Consider the following 26432-nt stretch of genomic DNA (forward strand, 5'->3'; position numbering starts at 1 on the left):
TCTATAAGATTGCTATATATATAAACATATTTTTATAGCTTTTGAAATAACATCAGTCACGACGACACAAAATATAACTAAGAATCTTCATAAACTAAGTTCTTTTAAGTATTACGAATTTTCCGAACCCAACTTTATTTAGTCAAACAACCCACCAATATAATAGCTAGAGGTGGATTAGAATTTAGTCAAACAAACCCTTATAAAATTGTATATATTTAATTAAGATCAATTGTGTTGTTAAATCAACACGTAAAAAAAAAAAATTACATATTTCCTTAATCTAAACTTTGGTTGTCTCAACATTCTTTAATGTGTTACATTACACATTTAATTACAAGTGATTAATTGCTATCAACCAATAACAATAATAACACTCTTTATTATATTTTGGCAATTTACAAAATACTTCACAAAAAAAGGAATCCATGCAATTAAAATATAGCTTATTAATTATTTATAAATATAGAATTTCCCACCAACCAAAAGAACCAATTTTATTTTTGTTAGTTTTTATTTCTCTTATTTGTATTATTGACTTGCAACCAACACCCAATTAGGTTATTATTTTCAATGACTTTTGGTGTCTTTGCCAACTAACATTCAATCCCTTCATGACATGATATAGATTTTTCAAAATAATAACAATGATAAAAGAAAAAACAATCTCAATAAATAATAAATTGTCTTCAAATTTGTGTATTCAACAAATTATATAAAAAGAATGTATTATATGTCCAACCTTAATTAGCCATTAAGAGGTTTAATTCAAATAGCATCATCTTATCTACTAGAAAAGATTATCAAATGAAAATTTATACTCTCTCTGTGTATATATATATGAGAACTACTAATAGGTTTTTTAAAATTAAAAATTATGCTGATTTTATTAGGATTTTTTTTAACCGTAATCTTGTATTTACAAAGCAATCGAATTCTTAGTTAAATTTTGAATAAACTTATTAAGACCACTTTGACTTTATTAATTTTGTTGAGGAATGTTTTATAAAACGAAATCTAAGTTTTGAAAGCTTTAGTAGACAAATTAAAAAAAAAAAAAAAGAAGATAGTTAACTACTTTATTTATATCAAAGAGTAATTGAAGTTAAAGTAAAATGAAAGTCAAATCGAAGGTCTAGTCAGATGGTTAGATAAGAAATGAAAGAAGATTCGAGAAGATGAAATTTGACAAGAGGAAACTCTAGCTTCTATTTTTTCATATTCAGTATTCTACAAATCTCAAATATTTAAAGAGAAGCAGAGATTAAAAAAAAAAAACTCTTGCCCCCGTTCATACACATCTAATAATTTCTCGTGTAACCACTTGTTTTTGGAACAAATATTTGGACCAAAAAAGACAGAAATGAAATAAAGCAAACAAATACTAAATGAATTTGAATCAGTAGACTATCTTAACCTAATTTAAAAAATTCAATTCTATAAAATCTATACGTACGATTACATATTAATTGTCAACCAGAATATAAGTCAACCAACATAAAATATAAAATACGGACCAGGGTATTTAATGATGAAACAAGAAAAGGATTGATTGGTGATGTATTAGTGAGTGAATGTGATGTCCCACTCTAAAGTTTAATCATAAACTAAAAACATTAATAACAAAATTAAGCATTAGGGAAATGAAATGACCGTACGAGTTGGTTCCAGCGTGACCCGCATGCAAAGCCTCTCCAACATCCACGTGCACAACCCGACATCCTCCCGCCACTCTCACGCGCGTCGCGTATACCATGTCCATGACCTTTCACTACCCTTCACCCCCACCTACTCTCTTCTTCATCATCTTCAAACCACCGCTCCAAAACCCTAATTCCGTAATTTCATATCCTATGCTTCCGAATAAAGAAGCCCTTCTTCTTACACTACACTACTACACTTGGTTCCGAAGTAACTGCCCCTGGGGGCCACTCACCTCATCTCACCTCCCTATTCTTTATTAAACCCAACTGTTTTTTCTATTTTTTTCAACCCTCCGTTCAAGACGAGGATTAAATTATTCCAATCCAACGCTTGATGATGAATGCCCTCACTGTATTATGATAGTCTAATGCCGGACCGGAGCGGTTTTTCTTTTCTTTTTGGTTAAAAATTTATTATTGTTTTTGAACTCACCGATGTCAGAGTGAGAGCAGAGTAAAGAAAGCTAATCCACAGCAGCTAAAGAGAAAAAAAGGGGGAAATATTTGAGAAAAATTAAATTGATGGAGCTTTCAAGTTCACGTTTTTTCTAGTTTGTAAGCTTCCTTTTCTCTTTTCCCATTTTCTCATTCTCGCGCTTCCTTTCCTTTCTTGTTCTCTCCTTCTTCCCTTTTTTGAATTTTTTTATTTTTATTATTTATTTATTTGTTTTTACTTTCTTGGCTACTGGGTAGATCTCTCTTTGTTTTTCCAGCTGTTTCTTACAGCAGGCTGCAACTTTGGTTTACAGGGTAAGATGACGATCTTGTTTCTCTGGGGTTTTGTTTTCTTTTCAGGAATGTAGAATAGGGTATTTTTTTTCCTTCTTTATTTGAAGTGGGTGTATTGAGTGAGGTGGGTAAGTTTCAGATCTGATGCTTTCCTGGGTACTGAAACTTTTGATTTTGTTGGTAGGGTTTTTTAGATTCTTGGGTTGGTTGTTTTTCTTCATGGGGTTTTCTTAGAATGTTGCTTTATGTGTGGTCTTGATCTATGTGAATTGGGTTTTGTTTGATATTGCTCATTTGTGATTGTGATTTGTCGAGTTTTCTTGGTCTTTTCCCGACAACTCGTTTTGTTTTGAGTTCTGTGATGGGTCCTTGAAGCATTTGGACCCTTTGAGACTTTGGATTTGGATGCTTGGATCTGCTGCTTGGAAATGTTTGAAGTCATTGTGATATTTCTTTCTGGGCCAGTGAAGTGAACTGAGATCATTGACTAGGAATGTGAGAGGATTGAATAGTTTGTGCTACTTTGAACGTGGTAGCTCATGGGAGGGAGAATGTTAGTCTAAGGTTGATCTAGTAGAATATTTACTGTACATTAGCTGTAGTACCTACCAATTATGTTTAGTTTGGTGATGTTATGAAGTTGGAGTGAGTAATTGAAGTTTTCTTATTCAAATTAAATGACTTGAGTTTTGATGTTCGTATTTTCTATTTAGGGACTCCATATTTCTATTGTTCACTGACATTCTATCTTTGCAGAGCTTAATCTTTCAGCAATGGGGAAGTCGCCAGGGAAATGGATCAAGACCATCTTGTTTGGGAAGAAGTCTTCCAAATCTAATCTTTCTAAGGGCAGAGAGGTGATTTTGAATTTATTGTTGTACAAATGTTTTTCAGTATAACTTAGGTATCTAACCGCTAATTTTCTTAAAGGTTCTTCTATATACACTCAAGTTGTGGATCCGTCTGGTTGTATTTGTTGTGAGCCTGTATCTCAATTGTAAAGTATTCATATAATCTCTGCCCCATTTTATGAAAAGTGAATTTGTCAAAAGATAAGCATGTCTACTAATAGGATCATGCAAATATGTGCACGATCGTTGGAACATTAAAAGTGAAATGATAACTTTTAGCTGTATGGTGTCTTGAAGTCCTTCAGTTGAACTTTCACTTGTTATCAACGTACTTTCAGTTTCATTCAAGGCTGCAGATTGAGCCTGTCATTGTTGATGATGTCTTTGGTAAAGTAGCCTCTGAATCTGTTAGTCATTTGCTATTTGAATGTATTTACTGTAAGAATATTTGGTCTACTGTTTTCGATAGATGTAGCATGAGAAACTTAGCCTGTACTTGGAGTAGACATGTAAGCAATTTCTGTAGGAAAACCGCAGGTTCTAGCTTGACCAGCTGCATTCGAAGAGTTGCTTTTCAGGCAACTATAGGTTTTTATTGGCAGCAAAGGAACAGTATGATTTTCTGACAGGGTATTTTTGATAGAGATAGTATTGATTAAACTGGAGTACCAAATGTTTAATACTTTTCTCCCTGATATTGTGTAGAGAAATGGAAATGAGAAAGAAGTATTGGTTTCTGCCAAGGCATCGGAAACTACTACTGTTATTAGTCATCCTGTAGCTTCACATCCAACCTCAAATACCATAGATATAAATGAAGGGGTGCCAAAAGTTACCAACAATGAAGCAGCTAATGTGTTGCATGAAAGATCGATATCAATTCCAGGAAATCAAGATGCAGAAGTTCAAGGATCTACCTGTCAAGATGCACCATCTGATCCTGAGAGAATCCGTGAGGAGGAGGCTGCAACTAAGGCTCAGGCTGCTTTTAGGGGTTATTTGGTAAGTTCAAAGGACCTGAAAACCAAGGTTCAAGCTGCCTTTTGGTTTTATTATGGAACTCTTTTTCTTTCTTTATTGGGACTCGATGAAATAATCGATCTCTCTTACTGACAGAGGCAAGAGGCTTAACTGTTATTCTTGTATGTTGTCTTGTACCATGCGTTTGGTCTATTTTCATTCGTTTGTCTAGACTGAGAAATTTTACTAACATGAATTTTGATTGAAGGCTCGTCGAGCATTCCGGGCCCTCAAAGGTATTATTAGGTTGCAGGCGCTTATTCGTGGTCATTTGGTAAGGAGACAGGCTGCTGCTACTCTATGTTGTATGCTTGGAATTGTTAAGTTCCAGGCTATTGCTCGGGGAAGAAGAGTGAGGCTTTCTGATGTAGGGTTCGAAGTGCAGAGCAAATGTAGATTAGTGCAAATACAGGTACTTCAGAAAAGCACGCTGTTACTGTAATCAACATTCATTTTGTGTACAAGTTCAACATAATTATTTCATATTGCCTCCACAATTTCTTTTGGTTTTCTACTTTCTCCAATTCCTTTTGATTGTGATATCTCAGATTCTCATATGATTTTTGAACATACATATTGGTGTTTAAATGTCACGTTATGTTAACAATCATCTTAATCCCATATTTGATGCACTGTAATGTTTTCTAGTTATGTATATAAGTATATAGACTTTTTTTATGGAAAAGAATCTTCCCTAGTGACTGTAGAACAGACGGTAGTTGCATATTTGAAGTGAGCTCATTTATACACAAATAGGCAGACGCCTTGTAATTCTCTTGTGAGTGTCAGAATTGTTGCTTAGAAAAGTAGTTGAAAAATCTACCAAACTCTTATCATTTTCAATTTTTTCCAACATCAGGATCGACCATTAGTGGATCCTGCTGGAGTAAGTCTCTCTTCACAAATGGCAAAACTTTCTGCAAATGCTTTCACTATGAAGGTAAGTTTACCATTACATCACTCTCCAGACATGGTTCTACATCACTTTAATCAGCATCGAGTAGAACTCTTCTAAGCTCGAAGGAAGGAAATTCCTAGTACCCTTAGTCACGTACTACTACTCTTACAGTGACCATTATGGTTGTTGTTAGAATGTGATAATTGTATGTTTTGATATGCTTTTATCTTCTCTCTGTTTGAGGCCCATGAATCTACTGTCTTAAAAGCTTTACTTTTTGTATGTTCATTATTTTCAGTATACATGGTTCATGGAGATCTGTTAATCAGAAAATAGTTTCCAGCTTAGAGAATGACTATAAAATTTATGGCAAATTTTTAAGAATATATTCAATTCTCATCCAATGCCTATTACCTAACTATTGAGCTTGGGGGGAGCTTCAGAAGCTCGTTTTTCATTTTTTTCATGAAAGATTTACAATTACCGCTTTTTCTTATCTTAATCTGTACTTCATATGATTCTGTTTCTATTTGTGATTTGGTTCTTGTAGCTTGCTTCATCTACAACTTCAAAACCTATGCAACTCTATTTTGATACTGGAGATGAAAATTCAGTCTTGAAATGGTTAGAACGTTGGTCAAATTCTAGGTTTTGGAAACCAATTCCCCAAGTAAAAAAAGCCCCCGAGTCTAAAACTCAGAGAAGGCTAAGCACTGGTCAAGCGGGAGAGGCACATAACGTGAGATCAAAGCGCACAAGGAGAGTTTCTTCTGCAAATAATGCAAATAATGACAGTACTGCAGTCCAACCATCTAGTGAATTTGAGAAACCCAAACGGAATTTTAGGAAGGTCTCTAGTCATTCAGCTGCCGAGCAGGTTCAGGAGAATCCCCAGATGGAGCTCGAAAAGGTCAAGCGTAGTCTGAGAAAGGTCCATAACCCTGTCGCTGAGAATCCTGCTCAAACAGAATTTGATGTTGAGAAGCCTAAGGAAAGTTTGGAGAAGGCTTCTAATGGTCTGAGCCGTGACCTTTTGGCAAGAGGTACCAGTAATTCTTCCGAGAAGATGAAAAAAGAGGCAATCTCAACAAATCCTGTCCAGCCTGATTTGGAGACAATGCCTGAACAGCTACCAACGAAAGAGGTTGTTAATGTACCTAATACTGATCCAGTTGTAGATTCACCACCTTTGATTGAGAGCAGTAACATAGATAAGAGCGTTACAGGAGATGAGGCTGCTGTGGAGACTAAGCCTCTGACAGAGATCTACCCTCAAGATGAAATCAGCCCATTACCAAATGGTGAATCGAACCACAAAGAAGATTTTACTAACAACGAGAATCCGAAATCTGGCCGGAAATCTTCTACTCCAGCCAAGCAAGAACGAGTAGAGAATGGGTTGCAACACAGTCCAACCTTACCTAGCTACATGGCAGCAACTGAATCTGCAAAGGCAAAACTGAGAGCACAAGGATCTCCAAGATTTGGACAGGATAGTGAAAGAAGTAACCTCAACCGACGTCATTCTTTACCGTCGCCCACTAATGCTAAAATTAGCTCACAGTCTCCACGAACACAAAGACTCACTCAAGCGGGTGGCAAAGGAGGAAATAGAAATGATAAGGCACTTCTGGGATCAAGAGATGGAAATGGTAAGCATTCTATTCAATATAAACTTTATTTTTTCTTATATCCATGTTAAACTAGCCCATCAGCATGTGCACATCCCGATTCTTTTGAGTGAGTTTGTACCCTAATCTTCATACTACCTGTTAGAGATGAGTTAACTTTTCCTCATCATACAACTCTGTCATTCATACTGAACAAATACTCCATCTTCTGAATCTAAATATAAATCTTTAACATGTGTATGGACGTGTAGTTTCCTCTCAACACTAATCCCTTGCATCAATTTGAAAATGACATTAAGAATCCAAAATAATCCGTCTTTGCATCCTGCTGAAACATCATATCTTCTGATATTTTATGTAGGAAAGGTAATCCAAGCAGACTGGAGAAGGTAAATTTGGGTTCTCAGATGTCGAAAACTATTGAGGGTGAATTTCATCTGAAGGCTTTTTGATTCGTACATTTGTGATCAGCCATCACCTATTCAAGAACCGAGTCCATCTTCTGCCCAAGGAGGGGCTGCTGAGGCCAATATGGTCTTATCTGATTATCCTTTCATCTTGGTTGTTTGAGTGCATGTACATCATAGGTTTAAGTTTTTTTCTTTCTTGTTTTCTGTTTTTTTCCCCAAGTTTTTTATGGTGCTGCAATTACACATTATTCAAGGGTACTCTGTTCTATTACAGGTTGTTTATACTGTATCTGATTGTGATTATTATGTTCAATGGACACCTTAATTATGTTGGTCTCGTGGATATTATTTTGTGAATTTGCAAATGCTCATTGCCTCTACTCCTGATAAAGTTGCTTGCCATGGAAACTCCAAACACTTCATCTACTACATTCATGGATGAACGTAGCAGTTCAATACTTGAGCATGCTTTTACTAGAATTATAACTTTCTGCGGTTCTTCACTGGATTTCACTCATCTTACTCTATGATTCTGATTTTCTTTGATTTTTATCTTTAGAGTGAAAAAGTAAAAAGGGGAAGTAGCATATATTCACCAAGTGGATTGGAACTTGATTCTTTCCAATCTTCTCTCTTTGAAATGTTTTCTGTTCCACCATCACTTCTAACCAGATTTGATATTTTCTTTAAAATGCTTTGCAATTATACAGAAGTTGATTTTTCTAGGAAAAAATCCTTCCCTTTTTGGCCGGTTGTGGGCGAGGAGAGTTGGAGGGATTCAAACTCTTGACACTGTGGTTCGTAGCCATGTGCTCTAGTCCTTTGAGCTACATATCTGTCACCATCTCCACTGGATCTGTTCTTGGGGTATCCTAAAAAAGGAACCTTTTCTCATACCAGCCTCTCTGTAAGAATGGTGCCGATGCATTCCAAGTTGAAGTGAGATTAAAAGAGTGGAAGAGAAGGGGTTTTGCTTTTCATTTTCTTTTCATATTGATATTGAAAAGTAATAAGAATGAGAGGTGTTAAGCTTTTTATAATCTTGGTATTGAGCTATTTTTCTGCGGGACTTTTTTATTGCTTTATCGCGGCAGTAAAGTTTAACCACAAAGTTTGAGATGGATGGATTTGTGTAGTTTCTCTATGCTAGGACACTAGAATACCAAACCATAGACAAAAAAAAGATGGCATTGGGCAACGTTGAAGTTGATAAATGATTTGTTTCACTGGTTTAATGTTGATTGTTGGAGGCTTTTATGCATTAAATTATAATTGTGCAGCAAACAAAATTTTCATTTTCATTTGGAGATTGAACTACCAACTTTATTGGTAATTACTGAATAGTTAACTGCAATGAAGGAGAGTGAATTTTGGCATAATCTAATCTTTTTTTAGTATATTGATATATTGTTTAGTAGTCTATTAGTATTGACTTTTTTTGTTGGGGTTGATGTAATACTCTGGTGTGGGCTATGTGAGATTATATTTAGGTCTACTTACTTTTAATTAATTAATTTATTTATTGATTTCGAATCTTTATAATTGATTGAAATAATAAAAAATAAAAATATTTTGAAATTGAAGGAAACAATTTACGAGTCATTGATCATCTGAATCTATTCTAAGGATTAGAATATAATCTAGAATAAAATAATAAAATTTATATATTCTGTAGAAAAAGAGAATATATAAATTCTTAAAGGAAACTACTTTCTTTTTTTATTTTATTTCATCAAAAAGAAAAGCTTTTCTTTTTTTATTTAGTTTCATGGCCTGGCTTGGTCAGTAACTAACTGTTAGTTTTCTTTGTTCAATAAACAAAAAATTATAGATCAAATTATTTATTTGATTTGAAAATGTTTTTGAAAAAAAAATAGAAACAACAAAATCTTAAGAATTATTATTTCAATTCCTATGATATAGGAAAAGATGGTATAGAATTAAGATGACTAAGTTCATTTTGGTTACGATGATATTTTACGTATACAAAAAGTCAAATTACAAATTCTAGAGATTAGCCAAGCTGAAGAAAGTGAAATAAACACAAAAGGTTTATTGAAATTTTGTTTGATTCACCTAAGTTTCATATCAAAATATTATCTGACGCAAGAATAAGAGAGAGAGAGTATGAGGTCTGATGTAAAACTACGTTAATATTTAGATCTTTGGACAAAAATTCTTAATTTGTATAGGATAGAAATAAAAGGAAAAAGGGATAAAAAATTAGTTGATGGATTCCCAACCATAAATAACAACAAAGAGAAATTCTAAGTTTCAAGAAAGAAAAGGAAAAAAGAAAACAATAATCTTGTAGTGAATTTTCCTTCTGGCTGAATTTCGTTTTTTCCATGCAGAGTTTCGGTTTCAGACGCCTGGGAGATGCACCAAGGGCCACGCCCTTCTGGACCCAAGCAAATGCCCTCCTCATAAAAAACTTAACCTACCAGGTCTTCTCCTTCCTTCTCTTTACAATCCTTACAGGTTTTCTCTCGATTTCCTTTTATCATTTTGATATTTTTTTTATACTGGGTATGTCTGGATTTTGAAATCCACTTGTGAAATGCTATAAATGCTCGATTTTTTTTTGAAGTATATCATTAGTTTTCAGATTAGATTTGATATGTGTAGGTGTTTTATGCTCAGTAGTAAATGATTCATGGACATGTAATTCTCACTCGTTTAAATAACTTTTTTAATCAATCTACAGGTATTTTATTTGACCAATTAGTAAGTGACAGACTCAAAATATTTTATAATAGTAATCAATCTTTTTCATGCACCAGTTCCATATTTATTTCTACCTATTATATTATGATCATTGCAATCGATCATTATTGCTAATATAGAAGGGACCAGAGACAATAAATGATATCTCATTTGTCTAATATGGTCAAACTTTACTTCTTTTTTCACTCAGAAACGAAATTTGAGGAGAAATATTAGTCTGATTTCTTTTCCAATCATCCTCTGTTCATTGCTCGCTGCAATTCAAACGTTTGTCGACAAAAACTTGGATAACCCGGATCTCAATTGTGGTTGTGCTTGTGTTGATAAGAATGGAGATGGTAAATGTGAGAAAGTTTGTGGGATAGAGTACTCAAGTTCGACACAAGCACCAAACTGCCCCAATCCAAGTCCTCCACGATGGGCTCCCATATTGCAAATGCCTGCTCCTGATTTCCGGGCTGTGAGAACAGATTTTTTTCCATATACAGACTTGCCAAATGAATCATGCAGGGAGTCAGCGTCATGTCCTGTTACTATGCTTTTCACTGGAAAGAATCGTTCTCTTGGAAATAGTATGACCCATTTCTCTTTTTCCAAATACATTTTAACTAAGGTGTTGAAGTTATCTTTGTGCTGTCTGCTTCAATTGAATTTGTTGAATTTAACTGGTAATGATGTTATTTTGCTCATTTGGGTAGTTTTGGCTGGAAATATGGTCCCAAGTTCTTTGTTTTGGAATTCTTCTGATGCTATGAATGCTGCATCTCTTAACGTTTTGGTAAGCTATATTCTCCATCAACTGCTGTCTCTCTCTCTTTCCTGGTCTATATTTCTAATGTTCTTGCAGTTATCTCTCCAATTTACATTGTTTATTCAATGTTCAATGCAACCATATCATTCACTTTCTCTGTAATTGTGTGGTCTAATGTTTCAGGGATCAGAAAAGAAGCCTACAACAAACGGTTATCTTGATTCCGCTTTCTTTTCAAGTCTTCCTTTATATTATATACTACGTCAGTGTGTGAAAAGCCCGACAGTGTCAATTCCTGTTTCATTATTCTCTCTTACAAACGCACAAAAAGGTAGTATGTCATAGACTACCTATCCTCTACAAACTTTCTAGGTCTCCCATTCACTATGTAAGATTAAGATTTATGTTTGTGGGTCAACATGGATGTGTATAGATCTATAATTGAGTCAAATAATTAAGAGAGTTTAATAAAATTTTGGCATCCTTTGCTCTTGAATCCAGTTGCATGTGTTCAAGGCCTACAATTGTGGCGCAATAGTTCTTCACAGGTGAATGATGAGATATACAGAGGTTACATAAACGGGAATCCCGAGGGAAAAATCAATGAGATTCTTTCAGGTTTGTTCTTTTTATTTTTCATTATTTTTTTTATGAACGGAAGATTCTTTCAGGTTCATTAAACCTTTAATCTTGATTTGAGCCGTTTTCATTTCATTCCAAGTGCTCACAACTTTCTATTTTGCAGGCTTTGATTTCTTAAATTCGGATAGGAACAATTTTAATGTGACTATATTGTATAATTCATCTTATAAGGCTTCCGCTGGCTCTCCGAACTTTCGGTTGCGGGTGCCACGCTTGGTTAATCTGGTACAGAGAAACTTGTGAATTGTTGAAGATCCCTCACCTTATCCCCCCCATTCCAAACCTCTTTTGATCCATTCCTGATTTGCGACATGTAGTTTATTTCTACTGAAGGAAAACAGAACATCTATGCATAATTACAACTTTGTTCCCTTTAATTTTAGCCTATGCAGGAGTCCGTAGTGAATATCTGTAGTAAATAACATATATACGCTGTTAGTAAGGCTATCAGGATTATGAATGACCAAACTTTGTGTAAATGGATGACATCTTCTGTGATCGCATCCTTAATGTTTCTTTTAATTTTATATTGATACATATTTATATCTCATTAGTCACTACCTTTCTACTTTCCTAGTATGATGAAGGCTGACAAGGGTAGTCCTCTCAATATGTTCTTAGGTATCCAATGGCTATCTTAAGTTTATGTTAGGAGCAGGCACAGAGATGCCCTTTCAGTTTGTCAAAGAAATGCCGAAACATGAAACAAAGACGCAGATAGATTTTTCTTCCAACCTTGGTGCGCTATTTTTTACGTGGGTCATCCTCCAGCCTTTTCCAGTAAGTGGATCAATGTTTGTGCATTTTTACCGTTCAGAAGCACCGAAGTTAGTAGTCTGTCACAAATAATGAAGAATTATCTACCACAGAATTCTATCTGTCTAGTTGCAGGAACTTAAAGAATATAATAACCTCAGTATTTAATATCTCTGCAGAAGAAGTTTCTAAGTATATGACCCTCTTAGTCAACACTGTCACATAATAGTGGTACTTTTCATGCTGCATATAGTGATGTCCTTGGTTCAACATTTTGGGCGTTGAAACTTGCAACGAAGATTACTTTATTTCTTCATTTAATTTTTAAAATATTTTGTTTCTATCTTGTCAGGTTATCTTGACATCGTTGGTAAGTGAGAAGCAACAGAAACTAAGAATCATGATGAAAATGCATGGGCTTGGTGATGGGCCTTATTGGATGATTTCATATGCTTATTTTCTCACAGTTTATGCAGTATACATGTTTTGTTTTGTGATGTTTGGCTCAGTTATAGGTAAGATATATTTTGACACTCTTTTAACTTTACATCCCGTTCTGGTTCCAAGCTTTGATAAACTTTACTTATTTCTTGCAGGGCTAGATTTTTTTACAATGAATGACTACGGTATCCAGTTAGTGTTTTATCTTTTATTTATAAATGTGCTAGTCTCCGTTGCCTTTCTAATGGCTGGCATGTTTTCAGACGTCAAGACAGCTGAAGGTTTGGTTTTATTTAAATCAACAGGACTCAGTATCAGTTTAACTCTAAGCTGACACGCTAGTGTATCATTTTGCAGTTTCGGCATATATTGGTGTCTTTGGAACAGGGCTCTTAGGTGGATTTCTCTTCCAATTTTTTATTGAAGATCCATCATTCCCACGTTAGTAAATTCCCTAAGTCAGGTTTCATTTGGACTACAAATTTTGAGCAACGATTGTTATGAACTGTTTTATATTATTTTTGAGAGGTTCCAAGGATTCAAGTCCTCACTCAAACTTCTTTTGAATTCTTTCATTAGTATTTAGGTTGTCTAGAAAGGGAGTTAGAGAATTTGAACTGCATAAGTATTTTTCACTTGTATGGCCGCTTAAAAAACTACACTGGGGTGCTTGGAAGCTTTGTGAGGAGTAAGTATTACGGGCATCAATACATTCTCAATGTATAGAATTCATCTTTATCTAATTGCTTGATGGAATCTTATATTTTTACTAACGTCTGATAATATTTTATTTTTATGTTATAATGATCCACATGGTCCCATGTTGGTTGGCAAGGCTCTCTCCACAATTGTATGGAGTTTAAGCTTGTCCATCTAATGTTTGCTTCTAATATCCATTCTTTGTGGTGTAGATGGCTGGCTTATATTAATGGAGTTATATCCTGGATTTATGCTATATCGTGGGTTGTATGAGTTTGCATTTTTTTCTGTCACTGGGAAGATAATAGGGACTTCTGGAATGCAATGGGGAGATTTGACTGATAGTACCAATGGAATGGGAGAAATCTTGATCATTATGCTTTTTGAGTGGATAGTGGTGCTTCTAATTGCATATTATATCGATCAAGTTTTATCATCGGGGAAGCATCCATTGTTTTTCCTTCAAAGACACGACAAAAAAACTACATCGAACAATCTTGTTCTGGAGAGGCAACGATCAAAAGTTGTGGTTCAGATTGATAAACATGATGTCAGAGAAGAGGTAACTTTGTTCGTGATACTTCTATCTATTTTACTGTTACATTTTTCAAGTACTCACGTATGCATGCTTCTGATGAGCTTCATAATCTATTCATCTTTTGCTTTTTATCAAGTATTTCTATTCCTCATGATTCAAGAGGGATTCTGTATTGCGAATATTGTAAATGGCTTCGTCAAACTGCCGTTTGAATATATTTTGTCATATTGCAACTGTATAGCTGCTTGTTCAATGAGCACTATCCTCTTTGTGAGGTTTCATGATTTATTTATGTGATATATCTGAATTTTAAGGTGAAATTTATGGATTATTTTCTTTGGAAGAGAGCTGAACCATTACCACCTGAATTATGACTTGCATAACCTTTTACTTTTCCTTCCAGAGGGAGAAGGTCGAACGGTTGCTAAATGAAAGACATCCAGGTCATGGCGTCATATGCGACCATCTCAAAAAGGTGTATCCAGGAAGGGATGGAAACCCCGAGAAGTTTGCAGTTAAAGGACTGTCTCTTGCTATAGACCGAGGAGAATGCTTTGGGATGCTAGGTCCTAATGGTGCGGGAAAAACCTCCTTTATCAGTATGGTGAGCTAAAATTTCTCCTTCGTATTTCATCTTTGGTGAATGCCGAGTTGCTATTATCTGTTTCCCTTATTTCTTTGGAATTTTTATTTTCTTGTTGCCATTGAACCCCCATACGAGGATATAACATATGCTCTGGTCTGAGTGTAGATGTTCTTTTTTTTACTTGTAAATTTCTCTCACACGAGGATCCTTTTTCAGATGATTGGTCTTACAAAACCAACCGCTGGAACAGCCTTTGTTGAAGGTCTGGACATAAGAACTGAGATGAATGCTGTATATGAAAGCATGGGCGTTTGTCCACAGCACGAGTAAGCTTATATATATATATACTGCTGGACATTTTATGCTGACTCTTAAATCGAACATTCTTATGTTTTTATTTCTTGGAATTCTGTAGCCTGCTATGGGACAACTTAACAGGAAGGGAACACCTACTCTTTTATGGCAGACTGAAGAGCTTAAAAGGTTCTGCTTTAATACAAGTAAGCATAATATTAAACTGAAATCATCGTCCTTGTTGATACCATGAAATTTCAGGCTATTGTGCGGCTCGAAAGACTGTTAAACATATGAAGTTTAGGGATTAGCTAGCATAACATTCGTATGTTCTTCAAACAGAATGTGCACCTTTCATCCTAAAAAGAAACACAAAGAAATTACCATTTAGAAAAGTATTAAAGTTCTCATTTGTTTTACTTGAAAAAAATGAAAATTTTCTTATTTGTTTTCTTAGAAAAAAAATGAAAAAATTTATAGAAGCTTTTTAGAACCGCTGTTAGATTATTTAGTGGTCAATAAGAGTGAATATCGTAAATAATAATATTAAACTGCCAATTCACCCAAAAGCTTAAGCTCATGGTTGAAGGCAGATTTTAATAATATATCATTAACACTCCCTCTCACTTGTGGGCTTGAAATATTTGAAAGGCCCAACAAGTGGAAATCAATTTTACCTCACTTGTGGGCTGAAATATTTTGAAAGGCCCAACAAGTGGAAATTAATTTTAAATGGGGAGGAAACGACAATGCAGGGGCTTGAACACAAGACCTTCTGCTCTGATACCATATTGAAAGCAATTAACAACAACCCGAGACTTACATGGAAACTCGAAAATCGGGAGAAAAACCACGATACTTTAGTTTTTATTATTTTTCTTACGAACAAAATACAATAGGTACAATGGGAGAATAAATAGAGTACAATAGGAATAAGAAAGGAAAAGATCTAGGAAATATTTAGGAAATAAAATCTTATATTTTATTCTTTCCAAAAGTATTCTAGGGCAAAGCCCTACTAATTTTAACAAATAAAAAAGCTTGAAGGAGATAGGTTCAAGTCATGACGACCATCTATTTATGGCTTAATATTCTACAAATTTCTTAGACTATCCTTCCTAGGCAACCAAATATGTAGAGTTATACAATTTTCTAGAGTAGTTTTCTAGTTGAGATGGGTACTAATTGGCATAAATACTCACAGAAATTATTAAATAATCAAAAAGATCTTTAAAAGACTATCATATATTAGTGAAGGTTTGAACCTGAATTCAAGAGACAGATGATGAATTGTAAAACAAAGAGAAAGCATGAGGAAACACCTATAGACTGGTTTTTTTAAAAAGATCAATGTATAAAAGTTGAAGACTTCTCTTTTTTAGGATAAAATTGTACCTTCCTCACAATAAATGAGGTCATTATGTTGTGAGGAAACACATTTTACGTTAATGTAGTAGCATTCCAGCGTAAGTATGTCATGGGTTATAGTAGATCCAATATCATCATATGTCACTAACTCTTAGAAAAGTAAGCACGCATGCAAAGATTGAAACATAGAGATTTTTTGTTTGTTTGTTTTTCTTTTTTGCTGGGTAAAACAATGGAAGATGCATTAGATAAAGAAGTATTATGTTATCATCATTGCTCTTTAACTGCTTCAGGCAGTGGAAGAATCTCTGAAGGAGGTCAACCTCTTCAAAGGAGGAGTAGCAGACAAACAAGCTGGGATGTACAGTGGAGGTATGAAGAGGAGGCTTAGTGTCGCTATATCACTAATTGGGGATCCTAAAGTAATATATCGATCTATTTTCATTCTTTATGTCAAAATTCCCTTTCTATATCTGAAAACACCTTCAAAAACGTTGTGAAGGTTGTTTATATGGATGAGCCAAGCACTGGCCTAGATCCAGCTTCAAGAAAAACTTTATGGAATGCTGTGAAGCGTGGAAAGCAAGATCGAGCAATCATCCTTACTAGTATGATTCCCTTCGCTTTCCAGTCTCATTTTGCATTTAGAACTTAACATAACAACTTGAGATTTTGTATTGTTTGCGGTTCCTTATTCCATTATTCTTTTCTAATTCTATTGAATATTGAAGAAAACTTATTTATATCATCAGCACATTCTATGGAAGAGGCAGAAGTCTTATGCGATCGGATAGGAATTTTTGTAGATGGATGCCTCCAATGTGTTGGACATCCAAAAGAGGTAACTTATTTGATCTCTGAGCCACAAATAATGTAACTTTGGTCATTAAAAACCTACCATGAACCTTTTCGCCTGTCTTGTCTCCCTCAATATAGAGGAACAAATACGAGAGCAAGCCAAAAAAAAAGAAAGTTTCAATCTTATCAACCCGGTAAGGACCTACTAGTTTTATTTCCTTAAGCAACTTCCTAGATTCCCTCTTATCTTCCAACTTCCCTTCCAAATACATTATTCCTTTCTTTCACCCTCTTCCCTTTACTCTCACACTGCTTTTCTTCCGATTTTTCTGTCAAATTTGGTGAAGGAAAAAAGAATACTTTTCTTATAAATAGAGAAACACACACACACACATGTTATGAAAAAACATTTTCTTTATCTTGATTCCATTCAACCCAAAGTTTTGTTTCCTTTACCTTCTGCATGCTGTTCACACACAATTACTTTACTAAATTTGAAAAATCTTTGGACAGCTTAAAGCCAGATATGGTGGGGTTTATGTATTTACAATGACAACATCCGCTGTTCATGAGGGATATGTTGAGGACATGGTGAAGCAATTAGCCCCTGGATCTAACAAGATTTACCATTTATCTGGAACACAAAAATTTGAGCTTCCAAAACACGAGGTTCGAATTGCTGATGTGTTTTTAGCAGTTGAAAAGGCCAAAAGCAGATTTGCAGTTTTGGCTTGGGGTTTGTCTGATACCACTTTAGAAGACGTCTTTATCAAAGTTGCTAAGGGAGCTAAGACTTCACATATGCTTTCTTGAATTCTTGTTGCTTTCTCTTTTTCAAAGTTTCAAAAGAGAATGGTGATCAATTTAATTTTTTTTTTTATTGAATCTAATGAACATTATTTAATTTTTGTACCTGAAATATTTATTTGAATATGATTAATACGATGGTTATATGAAAATCTAGTTTAAATTGCCATTTTATTTTATTCAATAAAATTAGACATTTGAGAGAGCGTACATTAACGGTAATAGAAACTCTTAGAAAGTGGATTTTATTTGATTTAATTGTCTAGAAGACCAAAGGTCTAAAATGACAAATGATTCAATTTTTTTAATAATGTCAAATGTCATTTTGACGATGTCATCCTCGCGTGAAATTACAACATTACTCTCAATATTGATTTGAGGTTCTATTTCATCTTATTTCATCTTCCTCTCAGCCGCCACACACAAGTTTTTTCTCATCTCCTCGTGATTTTCTTCTACTCTGACATTCACAAGTTTTTTTCTATCTTCTCACACATCTTCTTCTCTAGAGTAGTCATCTACTCCAACATTGAGCGACACCAACCAATGGGCGAGAGTAACACCAATAAAAAAAATGGGTGAGATTGAGCGACATCAACGGGATTGAACGAGATCGTTGAGAGCAACACCAAACATGTGAGATTGAGAGAGATTGTGTGAGAACGAGACTCTTTTTTTGTCGAGAGAGATTGTGTGAGACGAGACTCCTTTTTTGCATGCATGCAAATGTATTTTGGCAACTTCACTCAAATTTGACATAAGCAAAGGGTTATCAAACATCTTTTCCAAAAAAAAAAGATCATTCCATGGTTTATTTTTCAATTTTTTGAGTCGTCGTGACTTATTTTATTTTTATATTAAATCTAGATATAATAGAAGATAATAACATTTCCTACTTATCATCATGATTTTCACATTTTCTTAGTAATCATTTGAAATTCCAAAGACAAAAATAAATCTTTTAAAATCATGTTTGAGTACAAATTGACTTTTAAATTTTTGCTTCTCACCTTTTATTCTCACTTTTTACAAACTTCTCATCACAAAAACTCTTAAACTTTCAATAGTGTGACACAAATTCAAAACCTCTCCAAAGATTTAAACCGTAAACTCACTTAAAAAAAAAAAGTCTTTTAACTTTAAACATCTTTTATAAAGCCTATTGCTAAGATTAAAACTCCAATTTATGAGTCATTTTGTGTGGTGCACCTAAAAGTTAGGTATAAAAGGTTGACATTTTAAGGCTCTACCTACAATCATCAATGTTTGAATCCTACAAAACTAAAACCTTACTTACTTCATTTATATAATTTTAAATCAATCACTTTCTTTGTCACTTTCCTATGTCATAAAAGGAAAAAAAAAAAAAAAACATTTTTTTCTTAAATAGAAAAAAGAAAAAACCCCACCAAATTTTGTCAATAGGTCAACTAACCATAAAACATCTTTCACAAAGTTCTTTAGAAAAATACAGAAACAAAATTGTTTAAACTTCTCAAAAGCTTACTTTAAACCCAAAACATCATCATTTTCATAAAGACACTTTCTTGATCATCCCATGTATGAATGGAAACTGGAACCATTATGATCGAGGTTAGTTTAACACCAAAACTAATGCTCAACTCTGAATGAAATTATAAGGGAAATCTTGGTACCAAGAAATGGTTTCAAAATCATATAGAAAAAACAAGAGAGAAACAAGTAATCAAAACAGAGCAATCTATCATATAAGTATTTGACAAATCATTTACATTATAAATCTTTAGAAAATGTGGGGTTCCGAATTCATAATCCTTCCAAAGAAGGTTTGAAAGGAAATCATTCTTAAGAAAAAAAGGAACACAATAAAGAAAAGTAAATATGTTTACAAAATGGAGCAAGGAGAGAAAAACAGAGCTTCATTCTTCTTCCAATGGCATCTGGAACCGACACAATGGGCAACGATTACTGAGTTCCAGCCATTTATGAATACAATTTAGATGATAAACATGTAAACAAGGCATTCGAACAGCATCAATTTGGCACCCAATTGAACCAATCTCATCCAAACAGATCACACAATCACTCAAAACCCCATCAATTTCAATTCTCTCCATTTCCTGAATCGACGCCCTACTGGCCCGACCCGACCCAATTCCCATTTGGGGTTCGGACCCATAACCGGAACCTTCCATGGCGTCTTCGGGGAGCATCAGCTCGACGACCATCGGAATGGTTCGGGAGAGAGCGTTAATGGGTTCGGTTGCGATTCCACGAGCTCTAATGGAAATTTGGTGAATGAAAAAAGGTTGAAGATGATAAGGGACATTGGTTTCTGAAAGCATAGAGGAAATTGCGGACCAAGAGAAAGAATCTTGAGTTAGAACATCACATCTTTGCCGGAAATTCTTGTAACGGAGTGTGCTGATGACTTCGTCGCCATGAGTTGCGTAAGAGGAAACGTAAAAATCGATGAAGAATTCAGGGGGTTGAAATTGAGAAGAAGAAGAAGACGAACAGGAAGGTTCGGAGAAGTCTTGGGGCTGCCAGACCTCGCAGTGGAGGCCGGAGATGGCGGCGGCGGTGGACATGGATTTTAGATGGTTAATTAGAGGAGAATTTGGGGGGAGAAATAGAAAAAAGGAAGGATTTTTAAGAAAATAATTGGAAGGGAATCGGGAGATGGAGTAATGTAGAAGTAATGGCGTGGCTTTCAAGCTAAGAAACAGATTCTTATGTTTCTTTTTTTTTTTTTTTTTTTTTTTTTTGTATTATAATGAATAATATGTTAACTAACTTCAACAAAGGAGAGGTGTTAGGTTGAATTTCATTTCATTTTTCTATTCTATTTCATATTGCTTGTGTTTGGTGTTGTTGTTTTTAATTCTATTTAACAATAATTCATGTATATGATGGCGACTATATTCTTAGAATTGAATTTTTTTTTTTTGTGTACGATTGACATTTGAAAGATTAAATTTTAATCTTAAAAAGAGGTAGACGATGCTATGCTAATTATCGGTTTGTTAACTAACTTAATAAGTGGGGAAGGAGGATGTATTTTGTTGAATTTTATTTATTATTTATTTTGTTCTGCTTTTTTTTTTTATTATTATTAATTTAGGTTGGAAGTTCAAAATTTAAAATGCACATATAAAGAACATTAGTTGAAGCAAAATTGAAACCAATTTTTAGCTATAAAGAAAAAAACAAAATTAGATGACGTAATCTCTAAAAATCATTGTTAGTGTGAGAATCTTTTGTGATTAGTCAATGAACAAAGACAACAAAAACCAAAACATTTGTTGGTTGGCAACAGAAGAAATTATGAAGCCAATAGAAACCTTCCATTTATATTGTAAGGTTTGATTGTCAAGTCTCAAATTCTCAATACAAATTCCCTCAGAGTAAAATGCCAAACTAAACCAACTCTCTGCTAATCATTATTTCAATCTCCTTCTATGTAAAGGTAAAATGTTATCTCTACAAAATTTATAGTGTCAGCTGCCAAACCTTTTCCCACCTCCAAACTTAATCTCCATTTACAGATCATCATCCTTTGCAAGCCGAAGACGAGAGGGAAGACGAAAGGGGGTACGGGAATTTCCGACTGCTACAGTCTGCCAACCGAACATGCCGAAGGCAAAGATATGTATTCACTTGGGTGATCGCTGAAAAGATGATCCATCCCTTCTCAAAGGTCTTTAGGATTTTCATTTGGATGGTAGTGGAGAACTCGCTTTTGGTGTCGTTGAATTTAAAGGTGAAGGGTACTTATGTCTTAGTGGGGACTTTGGCCCTGGACTGTTTGCTCTTTGGGTATCAGCATGCTTAACCAGGGGAAGCTGTTCGAGAGCAGATAAAACTTCAGACATCTGTGGTCGGAATTTTGCCTCTCGAATGCACTGCAATGCAAGGACCGTAGTCATGTAAGCAGCCTTTTGAGGGTATTGGCCCTCCAACTTAATGTCCATTATCCGAAATAACTTGCGCTTATCAGCCAAGTAAGGTCTTGCCCATTCCACAAGATTCTGTTCAACGCCTACTTTAGTTTTATCAACAGCACGACGTCCTGAGAGGAGCTCCAGCAGCACAACTCCAAAGCTATACACATCGCACTTAGCCGTTAACCTACCTGCAATAAATATAGAGATATATCCATCATGTATAACAATAAAATTTCAGAAATGTAATGTATAATGGGGAGCTCTAAAATGAACATCTTTTGCCTGGTTCCCTTAAGCACTGTAGCTTGAAAACAGACATTTATCCATCAACTACTATGATAAAGTATTAGAGATCTGTAGTGTCTAGACAGATTTCATGGTAAGTAGTAGCTAATCTTATCCTACTAGCTGGAAAACTTCTCAAGGATTTGCCAACCAATTCACTTCAAGAGAAAAACCACCAATGATTTCCCCTAAGAGGACTTATTGTAATTAGATTTCATCTACCAGACAAACAGGCAGATTCGTTTAAGTGATATATCGAAACAGAAGATGGAGAAAAAAAAGTCAAATTACTTAGTTTGGTAGCTCAATGTATCTATCAAGAAGTTGAGTAATTATGAGAATAAATAATAGGGTTAAGGGGAATGGATTATGGATATCCCCCGATATAGAATCCCCATCAACTAATGACTATAGCGACCTTTAAATTGAACATATCCTACAGTAATTCCACCCATCAGATTGATATTTAGAATCAACTCAAAACGTATTTATGCAAATTATATTATTTTTCTTGATAGAATAACCACTTCAAGAAAACCAAAGATTTATAAAATATGGGGGAGAAAACAAACCAGTGGCAATATATTCTGGAGCAGCATAACCTTGAGTACCCATAACTTGAGTGGACACATGAGTCCGATCACCTGTTGGGCCTGCCTTTGCTAAACCAAAATCTGAAAGTTTTGCATTGAATTCCTGTGTACACAATAATTTCAAACTTACTAGCCAGACAGACAAATTTTAATTTTACATTCATAATAGCTTGTGCTTGTGACCTTAATTATTGCTTATTTGTATTTAATAGATTAGAAGGACGAGGGAAAAGAAGATAACTTTAGTGTATACACTCTTTGCTATTCTGTCACTCTTTTTCTATATATTTCATTTACTTGTACTTGTTTAGATTTTCACAAGATCTAAATAATAGAAGTCTTTGCCATGAAGGACATAAGTGACATACAGAATCTAAAAGGATGTTTGATGCCTTAAAATCACGATAGATAACTGGTTCTTCAGAGTCATGCAGAAAGGTAAGTCCTCTAGCAGCACCTATAGCAACTTTGATCCTTATTGCCCAAGAAAGTGGTCGTGCACCCCCTGCATTAGTGTAACGACGGATCTAATTAAGAAAATTCAATGCCCTTGGACAACCAAGAACCGAACTTCAGAACCTAGTTAATTACTTAACGTGTTTATCATGGATGTTTAATAAAGTAAAAACAATGCCTGAAAAAGGTTAATGATTGCAGCAGGATTTCAGTTAAGCCAAAACATTTGACTTACTTCTAAAAAGATGATTTTCAAGGCTGCCTTTGGACATATACTCATAGACCAAAAGTCGGCTATCCCCATCAAGGCAGAACCCGATTAGTTTAACCAGATTAGGATGATGAAGCTGACCAAGGTAATTTACTTCAGACTGCAATCAATAGCAACCTGATTTATAATGCAAACTATTAAGCCAGAAAGATCAACAGGACATGCAAAAAAGAAATGGAGAACTACCAGCCATTCCTTGTGTCCTTGAAAACCTTCAGGCTTAAGCTTCTTCACCGCAACAACCATTCCAGCTCCAGGCCTCACAGCTTCAAGTGTATGTTCATCAATCCATCCTTTGTAAACATGACCAAAACCTCCTTCTCCAATTAGACTGTCAGGGCGGAAGTTTTTAGTAGCATTCTTAAGCTCACTGTATGTGAAGGCTTTCAGATTTGGAGACAACAATATTTCACCTTCAGTTCTATGAACTTGAAGACCTCTAGATGGCGTATTCCCCCCAAGTGATGGAGCTCTCAAAGAAGCAGATGAATGACCTTTCCTATCATGAGCTTTTGGATCTTCTGCATGGGATAAGAGTGCACAATGGCTTAATGAACAAACTAGACTAATCTTAATTACACTGGCAAGCAAGAATTGATGCCGAAGCTCAAAGAATGATATTTAAGCAGCAGTTCATTAACAAACACATAGATCCCCAGTCCAAATCCTGTCTTTTAATTTATACAAGTAATTACTGAATTATATCTTACAAACAAAGTCCCACAATTGAGATAAAAAGGATACAGTTGAGAGTAAGATCCATTCAGTTTATAAAAATATAACAACATAAAAGAAAAAGTAAGACACGGTTACTCCTACAAACACCAAAACTCTGCATCTACTCACGTGGTCAAATCCCAGCAGGCTCCAATGCTTGCAGTATATCGTGCATTACGCTCATTATCATATTCATTCAAAGAAAGATTCATAAGGAGATCAATTTACACTCAATCATCTATGAAACTCCAGTACATCAACCACAAGCCAATATTTCTATCAGATTTCTCCAAAATTCCTTCATTGCTATGACTTGGGTTAGGTTAGCTAATATTTGTAAAGATAAGAAAGGAATATAATTCCCTATGCATTTCCGTACACCAGATAAACTTGGGAGACAGTAGGAGACTTTTACTGAACAACATTGCTAATCGTCCAACAACCACCATGTCTCTGCCTTCTACACTCATTGTGATCTTCAAACGAACTCAAATTTATTACTTCCAAATTTTATCATCATACCATCATCTCCAATGCCTTCCACATCAGGCTCATAATCAATAAAAAATCTCAGAGTGGTTAATAGGTATTTATACTATGTTCAGGTATTTATACTATGTTCCCTAAGACAACATTCACAAATTGAAAATGCTAAAGCAATACATTCAAAAAGAAATCTTAACCCACCAGTTGATACATCAATCCCTTTACAAGACAGGATACATTGTGTTTAATTATGAAGATAATATACAAATTTTATTCCATCTATAAAAGCATCCCATCGTTTAAAATTTCCATTAACTTGATATTCAAAAAACTAGAACAATTCAAGCTTAAAACGAAATCCACTTGCCCTAAAAACAGAAAAATTCTTCATGGGGTTTACAAGTAGAGCACTAAGATCTCTCAGTACCATGGATGGTTTACTCAACGCAATACAACATCCAATAATACAAAGTTTACAAGGATGTACTTTAAGAGGGATTTTACCAAGTTACAAAATGTTGAAAAATGGGAAAAAAAAATCCCCAGAAAGGGTTCATTAAAGAACACCCATTGGGAACACACAAAGAAACCCAGAAAGTTAAAACACCGAAAGAACCCAAAAAGAAACAAACCCACCAGAAAAACGAAAGGGGAAAAGGAGTCCATGGAATCAACAACAATAAAAAAAGAAAAAAAAGAAAGGAAACAGGGGAAAGGAAGAAATTACCTGAATTAGGGAGGGAGTTGAGAGAGTTATCGACCTTAGAACCAGCTTTTTCGAGGCAATTACCCATTGAAAAAGAGAAAGGAAAAGGCAAAGAGAAAGCAACAAAAGAACTAAGAAAAAACTCTCTAAAAATTTGCAGAGAAGTTTGGAATGGTTCTTCGTTCTATCGACGCTTCTCTCGCTCCTCTTCCAGCATCTGATCCTTCTCTTCTCTTAGTTATCGAGATTAGCATCAAATATCAAATCAAAACAAAGAAATTACTATCACTTTTTTGGATTAAAAATTAAAAAAAAAAAAAAAAAAAAAAAAAAAAACAGTGATAGCGACGCTGAAAGAAAATTCGATTGCTAAATGCGAAAAGGAGAAAGATGAGAATGTTGATGTCAAAAATGACCAATTGCTGACGTGTAACCACAAGAACACATTGGCACTTGACAGAAGCAACTCCGTCAACTCCTACTTTTACTAAAATGCCCCCACTTTTAACTCCGTTAATAGTTATTACTGTTTTTTTTTTCTGTTGAGGAATTCCGTTAATAGTTCGTATAAATTTGGTATTGTAAGCATTTTATATTGAACTTCTTTTATTTCCAAAGACTAATCTAAATTAATTTGAATTTTTTTTAATTGCTTCTCTTCCCCTATTTTTTTCTCTAATTATTTTAAATATTATATGGCAAATGAAAAAGTGTTATGGATAGAAAAAAAATTATTTACAAAATATAAAGAAAAAGACGGACAGTTTGATGAATTTTGTTATATTTTGTAAATAATTTCAATATTTTACCATTTTTGAAAATATCCTTATGTCATTTGAACTAATTTTAAATGGGATCGAGTACTACAAATCACTAATATATAATATTATTTTTAATCTCTAAACTATAGTAGGAGTTTATAACAATTTAGTTTCTAAACTTTCAAATTTTCAAAACTTTACTGTGTAACAATTTAGTCATTGACCTTTAAAATTCATAGCGATTTATTAAAAAGGAATATGAAAGCTTAAAGAGGTATCTTGTATATATAATTAAATCAACAAACTAATTAGGCATTCAACAATTTTATAAAATACAATACCTACGTCATAAAATAGTAAAAGATAACATCAAATTTTGATGAATTTTGTTTTATGGTGGGGGACTAAGTTGTTACAAATTTGAAATTAGAAAGACTAAATTGTTACATATTAGAATTCAAAAACTAAATTAATACAAAATTGAAAATTCGAAGACTTAAATCGTTACAAATCAAAATTCAGAAATTAAATTATCACTTTTGTGAAAGTTTGGATACCGAATGTTATTTATTTATTTGTTGA

The 26432-nt window shown here is 34.4% G+C and overlaps 4 protein-coding genes across 10 annotated transcripts; 2 read left to right on the top strand and 2 right to left on the bottom strand.

Moving 5' to 3' along the window:
* The first annotated feature begins 1797 nt into the window (after positions 1 to 1797).
* LOC103482893 (protein IQ-DOMAIN 31) lies at positions 1798 to 7585 on the top strand. Of its 2 annotated transcripts, XM_008439281.3 has the most exons (8): positions 1801 to 2258; positions 2397 to 2453; positions 3189 to 3289; positions 3989 to 4285; positions 4512 to 4715; positions 5163 to 5243; positions 5752 to 6853; positions 7194 to 7585. In XM_008439281.3, exons 3-8 carry the CDS (start codon positions 3206 to 3208, stop codon positions 7223 to 7225), a joined length of 1800 nt encoding a protein of 599 aa, XP_008437503.2. In that variant the 5' UTR covers positions 1801 to 2258; positions 2397 to 2453; positions 3189 to 3205; the 3' UTR covers positions 7226 to 7585. The 2 variants fall into 2 exon arrangements, with proteins under 2 accessions (XP_008437511.2, XP_008437503.2); XM_008439289.3 differs by lacking the exon at positions 2397 to 2453 and having other exon boundaries at positions 1798 to 2258.
* A 1571-nt stretch (positions 7586 to 9156) lies between these two features.
* Positions 9157 to 17801, top strand: LOC103482881 (ABC transporter A family member 7-like). Of its 5 annotated transcripts, none has more exons than XM_051080184.1 (19): positions 9157 to 9174; positions 9597 to 9689; positions 10160 to 10541; positions 10668 to 10747; positions 10904 to 11051; positions 11222 to 11338; positions 11466 to 11587; positions 11984 to 12142; positions 12471 to 12633; positions 12715 to 12840; positions 12917 to 13000; positions 13471 to 13820; positions 14200 to 14400; positions 14599 to 14708; positions 14798 to 14882; positions 16338 to 16466; positions 16547 to 16652; positions 16797 to 16885; positions 17356 to 17801. In XM_051080184.1, exons 1-19 carry the CDS (start codon positions 9172 to 9174, stop codon positions 17653 to 17655), a joined length of 2847 nt encoding a protein of 948 aa, XP_050936141.1. In that variant the 5' UTR covers positions 9157 to 9171; the 3' UTR covers positions 17656 to 17801. The 5 variants fall into 5 exon arrangements, 4 of the variants coding, with proteins under 4 accessions (XP_050936141.1, XP_050936143.1, XP_050936142.1 ...); XM_051080186.1 differs by having other exon boundaries at positions 9169 to 9292; positions 9597 to 9723; XM_051080185.1 differs by lacking the exon at positions 9157 to 9174 and adding an exon at positions 16981 to 17036 and having other exon boundaries at positions 9403 to 9689.
* A 1746-nt stretch (positions 17802 to 19547) lies between these two features.
* Positions 19548 to 20219, bottom strand: LOC103482872 (uncharacterized). The gene has a single exon (XM_008439239.3). It carries the CDS (start codon positions 20217 to 20219, stop codon positions 19548 to 19550), a length of 672 nt encoding a protein of 223 aa, XP_008437461.2.
* A 734-nt stretch (positions 20220 to 20953) lies between these two features.
* On the bottom strand, positions 20954 to 25332 carry LOC103482862 (probable serine/threonine-protein kinase PBL3). 2 transcript variants are annotated; one of them, XM_008439228.3, is made up of 6 exons: positions 25111 to 25332; positions 23367 to 23701; positions 23145 to 23280; positions 22822 to 22958; positions 22433 to 22556; positions 20954 to 21763 (listed from the first exon to the last, which is right to left on the bottom strand). In XM_008439228.3, exons 1-6 carry the CDS (start codon positions 25175 to 25177, stop codon positions 21342 to 21344), a joined length of 1221 nt encoding a protein of 406 aa, XP_008437450.2. In that variant the 5' UTR covers positions 25178 to 25332; the 3' UTR covers positions 20954 to 21341. The 2 variants fall into 2 exon arrangements, with proteins under 2 accessions (XP_008437450.2, XP_050936145.1); XM_051080188.1 differs by lacking the exon at positions 25111 to 25332 and having other exon boundaries at positions 23367 to 23511; positions 23594 to 23701.
* Between the last annotated feature and the right edge of the window lie 1100 nt (positions 25333 to 26432).

This window comes from Cucumis melo, chromosome 12 (genome assembly GCF_025177605.1).
Source record: "Cucumis melo cultivar AY chromosome 12, USDA_Cmelo_AY_1.0, whole genome shotgun sequence".
Classification (NCBI taxonomy): domain Eukaryota; kingdom Viridiplantae; phylum Streptophyta; class Magnoliopsida; order Cucurbitales; family Cucurbitaceae; genus Cucumis; species Cucumis melo.

Bases quoted from the DNA above. Each gene is read 5' to 3' on its own strand.
- LOC103482893 (XM_008439289.3), top strand. From the start codon at position 3,206: ATGGGGAAGTCGCCAGGGAAATGGATCAAGACCATCTTGTTTGGGAAG. The intron at 3,290-3,988 runs GTGATTTTGAAT...GATATTGTGTAG, and splicing joins ATCTTTCTAAGGGCAGAGAG to AGAAATGGAAATGAGAAAGA. The intron at 5,244-5,751 runs GTAAGTTTACCA...TGGTTCTTGTAG, and splicing joins CAAATGCTTTCACTATGAAG to CTTGCTTCATCTACAACTTC.
- LOC103482872 (XM_008439239.3), bottom strand. From the start codon at position 20,219: ATGTCCACCGCCGCCGCCATCTCCGGCCTCCACTGCGAGGTCTGGCAG.
- LOC103482862 (XM_008439228.3), bottom strand. From the start codon at position 25,177: ATGGGTAATTGCCTCGAAAAAGCTGGTTCTAAGGTCGATAACTCTCTC. The intron at 23,281-23,366 runs GTAGTTCTCCAT...TATTGATTGCAG, and splicing joins AAGGACACAAGGAATGGCTG to TCTGAAGTAAATTACCTTGG. The intron at 22,557-22,821 runs GTATGTCACTTA...TTGTGTACACAG, and splicing joins CAAACATCCTTTTAGATTCT to GAATTCAATGCAAAACTTTC.
- LOC103482881 (XM_008439251.3), top strand. From the start codon at position 9,591: ATGCAGAGTTTCGGTTTCAGACGCCTGGGAGATGCACCAAGGGCCACG. The intron at 13,821-14,199 runs GTAACTTTGTTC...TTTTCCTTCCAG, and splicing joins AACATGATGTCAGAGAAGAG to AGGGAGAAGGTCGAACGGTT. The intron at 16,653-16,796 runs GTATGATTCCCT...TTATATCATCAG, and splicing joins TCGAGCAATCATCCTTACTA to CACATTCTATGGAAGAGGCA.